The sequence below is a fragment of the Ananas comosus genome, linkage group 1 (genome assembly GCF_001540865.1).
Source record: "Ananas comosus cultivar F153 linkage group 1, ASM154086v1, whole genome shotgun sequence".
Lineage (NCBI taxonomy): Eukaryota > Viridiplantae > Streptophyta > Magnoliopsida > Poales > Bromeliaceae > Ananas > Ananas comosus.
In genome coordinates, this window is record NC_033621.1 from 22,769,663 (window position 1) to 22,780,949 (window position 11,287).

The 11,287-nt window shown below is 37.0% G+C and overlaps 1 protein-coding gene and 1 long non-coding RNA gene across 2 annotated transcripts; both read left to right on the forward strand.

Moving 5' to 3' along the window:
• On the forward strand, nucleotides 187-3,818 carry LOC109719504. Its single transcript, XR_002218731.1, has 2 exons — nucleotides 187-369; nucleotides 3,441-3,818. It is a non-coding gene; the product is annotated as an uncharacterized LOC109719504 (long non-coding RNA).
• On the forward strand, nucleotides 5,216-10,163 carry LOC109713741 (ubiquitin thioesterase otubain-like). The gene is made up of 8 exons (XM_020237925.1): nucleotides 5,216-5,717; nucleotides 7,411-7,476; nucleotides 7,580-7,663; nucleotides 7,779-7,901; nucleotides 8,594-8,646; nucleotides 8,784-8,833; nucleotides 8,925-9,025; nucleotides 9,547-10,163. Exons 1-8 carry the CDS (start codon nucleotides 5,496-5,498, stop codon nucleotides 9,832-9,834), a joined length of 987 nt encoding a protein of 328 aa, XP_020093514.1. The 5' UTR covers nucleotides 5,216-5,495; the 3' UTR covers nucleotides 9,835-10,163.

Sequence of the window (11,287 nt, forward strand, 5' to 3'; positions counted from 1 at the left end):
TAGCATAATTTTATTTCGTCGGTATTTTCTAAAATGCTCGATTGAGTTGGAGACATTTTGTACAAAATAGTCACAAAAACAAATCTTGAAACTCAAGATTTAATTTGTGAAAGATTAAAGTCGAAATATTTGATTGTTGAGAGACCTATTGGCATTTTTGCTATTTTTATGCATGGAGTCCACGTAGCCACCTGAGGCTTCATACTTATCCACTTATTATTCACCTTGAGGAATTAGGATAGAGAGATAGAGTTTGATAGAGAGATGGAGTTTGAACTCGAGGAGAAACCAAGAGAAAGCTTGGTTTTGTTCTAGCAAGCGAGCGAGCAAGTCGGGGCGTACGTATATTTTTGGTGTTTCGACATTGCGGTTAGTATCACAATATTATTATCTCTTGTTTAGACTCTTTTGATAATTTTTTTAGATAAAAGTTTAGAGTTAGAAACTGATTTGTTTTATATATTTTATAAGTTGATTTCGTTTCTGTTGTTCGGACTAAGAGAGTAGCATACTATCTGTCTATTGCGACCGTCGTTCCGTTTCTTAGATTTGTGATATAGGTGGGTTCCGTATTGTCAAAATTGACGGATTAATTTCTATATCCATATTATATTATTTAACCTGTGAGGTGAGCTGTTGATATAGTTGAGATAATAGTGATAATTTAACATATGTCAGAAGAGTAAATTGAGACATAGTATATATATATATATATATATATAGAATTATGCTCCTATACTATCAATAGTACCAAGCCCTTGGTACTATTGAGTTTTTGGCCGTTGGATGAAAGGATGTGCGGTTAGGATGATAGTGGTTCCCTAGGGTTGAGTGGGTGGTTGGTTTAATAGTACAATCTAACGGGTGGAAATGATCACTGGGTAGATCTAACGGTAGAAAACTCTATAGTACCAAAGGCTTGGTACTATCACATGTAATATGCCAATTACACACTCTCTTCTCTCTCTTTCTCTATATTATATATATATATATAGAGTGAGGCTACTATGCTATCGAAGCACGAAGCCTTTCCGGTGCTTCCAGCTCGTTTTGATGTTGCGACTTTCGAATCATCGATCGACTCCGTTAAACTTGATCTAGAGTATTTAGAGTACCTAGAAAATAAATTTTTTTATTTTTCGATATTATTTGCCTAGTGATCGAATGGGCTCAAAATCAACAAATTTCAAGGCCCTAGTGAGCCGTTTGCAAGTTTAACGTGTGTAGAAATATCCAAATCACGTAAAATTTTGATAGAAATCTTTTATACTATATAAAACAAGATCAATATCTTTGATTTAAATTTTAATGTCATATTATTATATTTTTTTAAGAAATTTTCTATTTTCAGCCGTTGATTTTGAGCCCCTTCGTTCACTAGGCAAATGATATCGTAAAATCATAAAATTTATTTTCTAAATACTTCAAATACTCTAGATCATGTTTAACGGAGCCGATCGACGATTCGAAAGTCGCAACATCAAAAACGAGCTGGAAGTATGGAAGGCTCCATGCTTCCGATAGCATAGTAGCCTCACTCTATATATATATATATATATATATATATATATATATATATATGGCTGGGACTACAGATAGTGTGAGACTATAACTATATTTTGGGCACTATGACAATATATCATGATCTATTTAATCATTGTATTTGACCACAGTCTGCATATTATGTTGAGTTTGACATTGATACTATACTTGGTTGGGGTAGCGTCCCGCGAATGCCACTCCGAAGGTTGTGTTATGAGATATTATTATGATATGGGCCAAACAGTAGCCTGCATGATAGCGGACCACTATAGGTGGATGCTGGACACGAGACAGCGTAGGCTAGACGTGACTGTTGAGTCCGTCACTATAATTGGATATTATTGCAATATGTTATTTAGTTTATAATTGATGTATGCAAAACATAATTTATAGTTTTAGCTATATTATATATATTATAGAGGCATAATACCAGCAGTTATTTTCAATAATTATTCATATTATTACCTGTTCTTTCATATTGCTTAGTCATTTATTATTTTTGTCTCTTATGAATCTAGTGGTGTAAACCGTCGGCGTTGACGATCGTATCTATTGGGAACTATTGATTATAGTTCTCATACCCTTTTTATTAATATTTTATTTTAGATCTTTCTGTACCAGCGATTGATCGAGATAAGGGGATTACGGATAGTTAGAATTTTTTACCCCTTGTGTGTGTAGTTAGACCACCTATCAATATATATAGCAGTATGTACAGTATTTTGATATTTGGAGTGGTTAGATATGTTATATCATCTTGAGGACTTGTGTGGTGATGATTGTATGTTTACAGTATTGCTATAGTATATAGTTTTTATTTTACTCTGATATTTACTATTGTTAGATTTTTAGTTAATTTTATTGGACATGTTTATTGGCGCTTCGTAGGTATAAAGTGTATCCTTATGCAAGCGGCGGATCTGTTGACATAACCTGGACTTCCGCTGTGTACAATCTGCCTTACCGTTTGAGAACCAACAATATAATTTAACTATAACAGAGTTTTAGGTAGGCTGAGTTTACTTATTATAAAAATAAGCATTTCAAATTTTTATTTATAAAATTAAATATAAGCTGTAAATTATTTACTGCATTTACATAATTTATATATTTATCACACCCGAATTTTAAAAAATGTATAGCATTAAATTTTAAAAATAATTTTAATATTTTTTTAAAAAAATAAATAATTTATCGCATTTAGAAAATAATAATTTGTTCACCGCATAAAATTAAGTTTATAAATAAATTTTTATAAAACTATTTTATAATTATAATATATTTAAGCGTATTAATAAAAAAAAAATCCTCACATGAACCGACCAATTAAAATGGAGACCAGTATGTTACGTGGCAAAGTAATTGGTTAGGTACATGTTCTGCTTAACATGCCTGAGGGGAACCGACCGTCTCTAGAGCAAGTGGCAAAGGACTTGGTGGTTGGTATTCGAGACCCAAGTTCGAATCCTAGTTGATTCACATTTCTAGCTAAGTTTATTTCTAAATGAAATAAACGAAGCGGGTAGCGTGCTATCTATCTCTCCAAAAAAATAGATTTGATGGTAGGTGCATGAGGTTTTAAGTTTGAAGCNTGAGGGGAAGAAGGCTTAAAGAAATTGAGCATTTTCATTTTTTGCTTCGCTTCATTGTAAGTTGTGTTTGGAAGGAAAAAATCAAAATTTTAAGCTGAACTCATAATGTCTATGTAGGATTCTCCGTACTAACCATTAATTCAACTGTTCGATCAATTAGAAAAATAGAGTTAATTCAATTAAAATATATAGATATAATACTTATGAGTTTCGATTATGACTCGACTCAATTTGATCTTCCACAACTTTGAATATGATTCGCTTTAATCCGACTTTCTTTCATTTTAAACGCATTTTCATTTTCAGTTTAATCAGACCTTCCGTCCGATGGCATAATGTTAATCGCTTTGAGCCAGTAGTCTCGTGCTGCGTTGAGGTCGAGAATTTTGGTACACTCAAAAGCTCACAACTTCACCTCCAGTCTGCTCAATGTCGAGATGTCATCATATAAACAGAGGCTGTCGGCTGATGGAATCGTGGTGGGCGTCCACCTCCAGACTGCTCAATGTTGAGATGGCATTAAAACAGAGGTTGCTGGCTGATGGACCAGTGTAAAAATTATCCATACTTTGTTAGTTGTTACCCTATTAAAGTACCTTCTTGTAGTTTATTTGCACTAAAAACTAATGTATATATTTTTTTTTACAAAAAAATTCTTCCATGACCTATTGGCAAGCAGTTAAATTTTGACTTAGAAATTAAATCAACTGACTCATGTTTCTCTCCTATATAAAGAAGTTAGAGTATTGAGTTTACTTATGTATATCATGATAGAATTTCAATTGATATGTAAAATAAATAGAGAAATAAATACATACCAAAATCCAAGATCATAATAAAATAAAATAACTCACAGAGCGCCATAGAGAAGAAATTCTTGATCAATCTTGCGAAAGCGTGAAGTCCGGCTATGATTTGAAAGTCACGAACCGAACTTAGGTGATTTGGTTTCTCCTCCTATCTCAGGCACTCTACCGTATGGTGTGGAACCGATGGTAATTCTTCACCAGAATGCGTATGAGAAGTTGACAGGACTAATACCCCTTTATATAGAGTCCATATCGACTTCTCATTAAAATCTGATTAGGATTCTATTTAAATTTAAAATAGATGGGATAGAGATAAAATATACCATATCAAGTAGTTCTAAATCTGTTAGGATTGACCTTTATCTATAGCAAATCCTAATTTAAATATGATTAATTGGACCACAATATATAAAAATCCTAACATATCAAACAATGTGAGATGGACCCTAACTGGCAACACCACCGACGCTGCTCTGAGATCAAAATGTCTATGTCACCTAGCTGGACTCTGGTGGATCGTGTGGACGGAAAGAAATAACTACATCTTCCATGCAAAGTCCCACAATGTTCTTCATTCTTCCGAAAGGTTGAGATTTTTGTTGTCTGAGTGGTCCGCGTATATCTGATTTTTTTTTTTTTTTTTTTTGCTTGACTTTCACCTCTCCGAAAGTTTTAGCTGCTTCCACCCTGTATTGCTTAGTTCACTTTCACTTAATGAATAAAGCGGGTAGCTTGCTACATTTTCTCAAAAAAAAAAACAATACGAGAGAATCTGAATGACTTATATGCGGCAGACGTATTAGAATTAGCAATTAAATTTAACAGGCTGTTAATTTGGGTCTAATTTGGCATTAGACCAGCTCATTTATCAAAAGTGTATGACGAATTTCAATGTGAGTGATTTATAATATGACGTACAGAACAAAATAAATAATTAAATATTTTTTGGTTGAGAATTTAGAACCTAACGAGTTATTAATACCGGTGGGCCCATCGTTATAATTGAAATAATTTTTGATACCTCAATCTTCCTATTCTATGTTTAAACAGAAATGCTACAAGAGATTATAAAATATTCACATACAATAAAAGGAAGAAAATAATACAAAGTGTTCATCCAAATATATATTGTGTAATTTACATAAACAGAAAACGGTGGCCTGAAATAACAGAGAACAACTTCCCACGATGTACTAAATTCCTACAACTGGGCATGTAGGGGATCCGCGACCCCAAAATATCACCACTACTTGTAGTCAGAAAAAAAAAGAAGAAAAAAAACTCTCAACGGGGAGTAGTATAGGCTTCTTATAGTCTTCTGTCTTCGTCGTTTCCATAATCATTTCATTTTTCCCTCGATAATCCCAACCCCACCCCCCTCTCTCTCTCTCTCTCTCTCTCTCTCTCTCTACTCGTTTGCGCGAAGCTGGCGAAGGAGGCGGAGCCGAGCCCTAGGAAACGCAAGGCCTCCACCACCACCGGCGGCGGCGGCGGAGGAGAAGGGCAGGAACAAGAAGCGATCGCCGTCGACGACGCGGCGGCGGCAGCGGAGATGCCGAGCCCTGTCCCTGAGACCGACCCCTCGGCCGCCGCGGCGGAGGGGCCATCGAGCTCCAACCCTAACCCTAACCCTAGCCCCAGCGCCTCCGTCGACGCCATGGACGCGTGGCACTGGGACGAGCGCTCCTGCTGCGCCGCCGCCGCCGACGACGACGACGTCACGCAGCCGCAGTTCGCCGCCGAGGCCGCCAGGGTGCCCTACGTCGGCGACAAGGCGAGTAGTCGTAGGCTCCAAAGATTCGCTTTATCCGTCGTTTTTTTATGTCGCTTTCTTGATCGGGATCTTGCCATTTTTAGTATAGTTTTCGATGGATCTTCGGTAGAATCTGTTTTCTCGCTTCTCTTTCCTGGAATCGGTCGCGGAGATGTTGTTACTGGATCGAAGGGACGCTTAATGCGGTTAGGATTTTTAATCCTCTATCCGGAATGGATCGAAGAATCTCGCCCTTAGGGTTTGATTCGGTGACGAGTGGCACAGTTGTTACTATTTCTAGGAACTGTTTTGGATCTTGTTGATACTGTTTTAGTAGTTTCGTCAGCTTCGGCAATTTCTTCTTTTTCCATTCTTATTTGGGTTTCATCTTCATCATCATCATCTTCTTGGTAAATTTCAATTTTTAAGGAACATGAACTGTAGAAACTGCTAGGGATTCACATGGTTTAACCCGATTGTTTTTTTCTTTCTTTTTTGTTTTCTAATCTTGCTTGAGAAAATTTGGCGAAACCAAGAAACTCAAATTCTGTTGATCTTAATTCATAAGATGATTCTGTTACAGTCTGTTCTGTTTTTACCAAGCCTGCTTACCTTGACTATATATCTGCAGAGAATGTCAGGCGACAGGTTTTTGTTAGTGAATTAGGAATATGCATACATCAAAATAATATACAACTTGCTGTTTTACCTACAGTTTTGTCAGAAGATGAAGAATATTGAAGTCTGAGCATTAAATTGCTTACATCTCTTGTATAGTTGCTCATGTAGAATGCCTGTGACATTTTCATAACCAGACTTGAAATGTTAATGTAGGTATTTAATAATAAAGAAGTCTAGATTGAAGAGATGTCATGTAAACTCAGTAATTTACTTTGACACTTTAACTAGTTTTCTAAATATCTAGTGGTAGTGTATTTTTGCACTTAAGCATAAAATAGTTAGGTCCTGTGGTGTACTTTTTATTAGACAAGCATAAAAGAAAGCACCCAACTGTGAATTTGATTGGTGTAAACTCATTTGTTATCAAGTCCTTTGTGCTTGTATGGCTCAGCTCTCTGTACTTGGGATTTGAAGTGAGTCTGAGGATAAATATTTGTTTGACTTCTTTTAGGCCTAGCTTTTTGTGTGTAACTTGTTAATAGGAGGATATTATTCGTCATTCCGAAAAGAAATATTCGTCTTGGTTCTATGTATCATTTGCCCTAAAACTGGGAAGCTGCTTACTGCTTCTAGCTTCAACAGTAAATTGTTGGATATTTTCTTATGAGCAAAATATTAGGGCTTCTGTGAACAACGTAATTGAACGGCATTTCAGGAAAAGCGTGAGGTGGGCCAAACAGCTGTAGTTGTGGTCCTTATGGAATAAAGCTGTTTCTATTTTAACATTCTACATCTTGTTGTCGTCATAGATATCTTTGAACCATCCCTTGTTTGTTAAATGGTTCCCAGAGGTTTCGGATGGGACTAACATTTCATCAGTTTATTTCTTGTTAACGAGTCATTATGTTTGGTGTTTAGTCATGCCAGCACTTTGTGAAGGCTAAACTTTATTTTTACTTTTAGTTAGATCTGCAGATTTTCGTGTGTTAATATCTATTACTGAGATTGCTGCTTAATCATACGAGATAACAATCGTTGCCTTTAATGGAAAGAAAGTTCTATCTGCATTATTAAGATTGTGCTATTGATACAGGAGCCTCTCTCTGCTTTAGCAGCAGAGTATCAATCAGGCAGCCCCATTTTACAGGAGAAAATCAAGGTATGATTGCAATTTCAATAGATGCTGTTGCTTGATTACTGGTGGTCAATCAATTTATTAATTCATTTTTTTTCCTGTCATTTCTTGGCATTTCATCTTGCAGTTGCTTGGCGAGCAATATGCTGCATTAAGGAGAACCAGGGGAGATGGGAACTGTTTTTACCGAAGTTTTATGTTTTCCTACCTGGTAGTTGATAAAATTAAGTCTTGAAAATGATTTTCCTATTCACAATCACAGCTTTTGCAGAAGGTTTGCTATTTGTAAGCTGGTAAAAGGTATTCGTGACAATTTCATGATATAGGAGCATATTTTGGAGACGCAAGACAAAGCTGAGGTTGATCGCATTCTTGTGAATATCGAACAATGCAAGAAGACACTTCAGAGCCTTGGATATGCTGACTTTACCTTTGAGGACTTCTTTGCAGTAAGTTATTCTTTATAATCCTGGTTTTTGGTTTATTTTCTATTTGAGTGCTTTTTGGATATACTATTACCATTTGTGATTGTAGTTTGATTTTTTTTTCCTTGATACTTGTTCTTAACAAATTTGTATACTCAACAAGAATAACCCTTTTTTAACAAATGTAAAACATCACTTTTGCACTCCCCTGGCAAAGCACCGCTCACCCCCCTACATCCTCGTCCACCCCAACCAACGCACCCACTTCTCTTTTCCTTCCGCACCCACCCCCCCTCCCCCCCTAATTGGTGAATCCTTGAACATGTAATGGCTCACTTTGTTACTGCATATATTAACATTTGTATCAAAAATCTCATATATTTTGATATTACTATGCAAGCATGCATAAATGTCAGATCATCTCATTATCTGTTTTATTTGTCCTTTATTCCATAAAATCCAAACCTTGGCCTCTTTCCGCTTTATTTATTGCGAGTATTGTGCTATATTACCAACGTCATCATCTGCATTGATTAGAAATATCTCAGATGAAACAGAGTCTGATTTATTGGGTTTTTAAATTTAAACAAGTTATTCTCCACTAGACAGTTCAATTCATATTTTGCCTCGAAATCATTATTTTGTTCAACATTAATGTAAAATATTATTGCTTTTGTTCTTGTCGTGAATTCTGATAGCCCTGAGGATATTTTCAGATTTTTATCGAGCAGCTAGAAAGTATTCTTCAAGGGAATGAAACTTCAATCAGGTACATAGCCTTTGCTGACCCTTATTTTTTCCTTACTTTTTTCAAGTTCTTTGGTTAAAATAAGCATTACAACTATGTATTATAGTCTGGTTATTTGGAGAAATGAAGTCCTAATAAATTTCAGTTGACATCTATAGTGAGGAGGAGCTCTTGCAGAGGAGCTGTGATCAAATGATTTCTGATTATGGTAAGAAACATCAGTATTACTCATGTCATTCAGTTTGTCCTTTCAGATTACTCCCTCAACTTATCCCCTTTTGATAAAATTTTCTGTGCAGTGGTAATGTTCTTCAGATTTGTCACTTCTGGTGAAATTCGTAGAAGGGCAGAGTTTTTCGAACCATTCATTGCCGGCTTAACACATTCAACTGTTGATCAGGTTAGTTTTGCTTCTCTCTTCTCTACCTTGGGTTGTATACTATGCCTCTACTTCATTTGTTATTTATGGTGATAATCATACCTGTTAATTTCTAGTTTTCTGTCATTTGGCAATTATAACTTAATTGCTGGTTTTATTTTATTTGGCAATAATAACTAAAAAGAAAACACCAGAATTCGTCATTATAGGATCCTCTCTTTTTGTTCACTGAGCTAGTGTGGCAGATAGTACACAAAAAAAAATTGTTTCTCGTAAATAGAAGTTATATATGCTTGCCTCAATGGAACAAGTATGTAAAGAAGATAGCGACATATGGAAAACCTTCGACTATATAGGCCATTGCGAAATGGATGCCCTGAAACTCTCTCTATTTTTTTCCTTGATTGACACCCACTCAACTTTTGATCATTTTGACTCGAATTATTCCTTCGGTTGAGCTGATAATTTTGCTATGGTTAATGGCTGCAATCACTATTTTAGTAAATTGGCTGTGTCCAATCTGCCTATCTGTTGGTTTTCAGTTCTGCAAAGCCTCGGTGGAGCCGATGGGGGAGGAGAGTGACCACATCCACATCACTGCTCTGTCAGATGCCTTAGGTGTGCCGATCCGGGTGGTGTACCTTGACCGGAGTTCGTGTGACGCGGCCAATCCGACCGTCAACTACCACGACTTCATTCCTTCCTCTAACCCTCGAGGTGCCATATCTGAGCAACAGGACAGTATTGAATCCAGTGCAAGACAACAGACAAAACCCTTCATAACCTTGCTGTATCGACCTGGCCATTATGATATCCTCTATCCCAAGTGATCCCTCCAACGCAAAGGTTGTTATGTTCATGTGTGCGTGCGCATGGGTCTGGGTGTGGGTTCTAAAGTTTTGAGGCAATGCGTCGAAAGTTGAAACTAATTGGCCGGTCATTTTGAATATTCATTTTTTTCCTTCCTTTTTTTTTCTTGGAGTCCGAATCCTTTTTACAAGACGATGCGTTGTCTCAAGAAAAGAGTCACCCTGAAACATTAAACTCTGTATTTGCGCAAACCTCTCTTTGATAACTGTAACCTTCTTCTAGTCCGTGTTATTGAGCATTCACTGTTCCTAACATGCTTTCCGATTGAATTTGCCTCTCAGATTGCTTATCTAAATCTGTCGTGATCAATTCATTTTCTGCCTTTTTCTTATAACTCAAACCCGAAGTTGATTTGCCATTCGTCTGGAAGCGTCTCTTGCTGTTGATTTGCCATTCTCCTGGAAACATCTCTTGCTGTATTTTTCAGCTTCTTTGAGAGCTTTGGCACCGTTTCGATTTTCATGTGTGGGCGGCGTTTGTTTCCTCCCACTGTATCATATCGGTATTCATGGATCGGAACCGGGTGATGCAGATTTTGTGATGACTTGCTCGTTGAAACTTTGGCCTCCAGATGAGCGAAGCTCGCTCGCACGTGGCGGCAGGCTTGTTTTAGCTGGCCGAGATTAAATTTGGCTTGCTCGCGGCTCAACGTCTCGAGCTCGAATAGTGCTAGAGCACATTGAGTGTGGGTTCAGCTTGTAGAAACTAAACCGATTTAGCTTCAGCTCGACTCATTTAGCTAATCAAGCTTCACACTCCAGGCTTGATCACCGGCTACTACAATGAGTGAGCACGAAGCTCGATTTGAGCCAAAATCATGTTGCTTTGTCTGCGCCGATGTGCAGGGTATGTCTAGTTTGCCATCAGGATTGCTATTGGACGCATCGCAGTTCGAAACAGAACCAGAATCAGAACAGCGTGTCACAGCCTTCCGCCTCGAAGATGGACGTGCCTAACTCTATTTTGCTAGACCGAACCTCGACATCTTACGGCTAAGTATATAGAAAGCAGAAAAGAAAGAGAGACAGAAGAGAAGAGGAATTGGGAATGGTAGATTGTTCACTATATATCGATTTTATCATTGCATTTGGCTTTTTTTCAAGCAGGTTTTTTGGAACGAATTGTGCGCGCGTAACAGCGTCGGGTTCTCGGTGCAAAGAAACTAGAACAAAAAGAGAACGATTCTTTTTGTTTTCGGTGTGGTCCTCCAATTGGGACCGTTCGATTCAGCGGTTCACAACCGCTGGATGGTCCTTAAAATGTACGGCGACTACTTCAACTATTTGCAATTTTTAAAATGGTCCTTTCAATGATGTCTTTTTTTTTTTGACACCTCTTAATTAACTATTATTATTATTATTATTATTTTAATTTGAGTTGTTTTTATTAGTTTTGTGAAAAATTTTGTTGTAT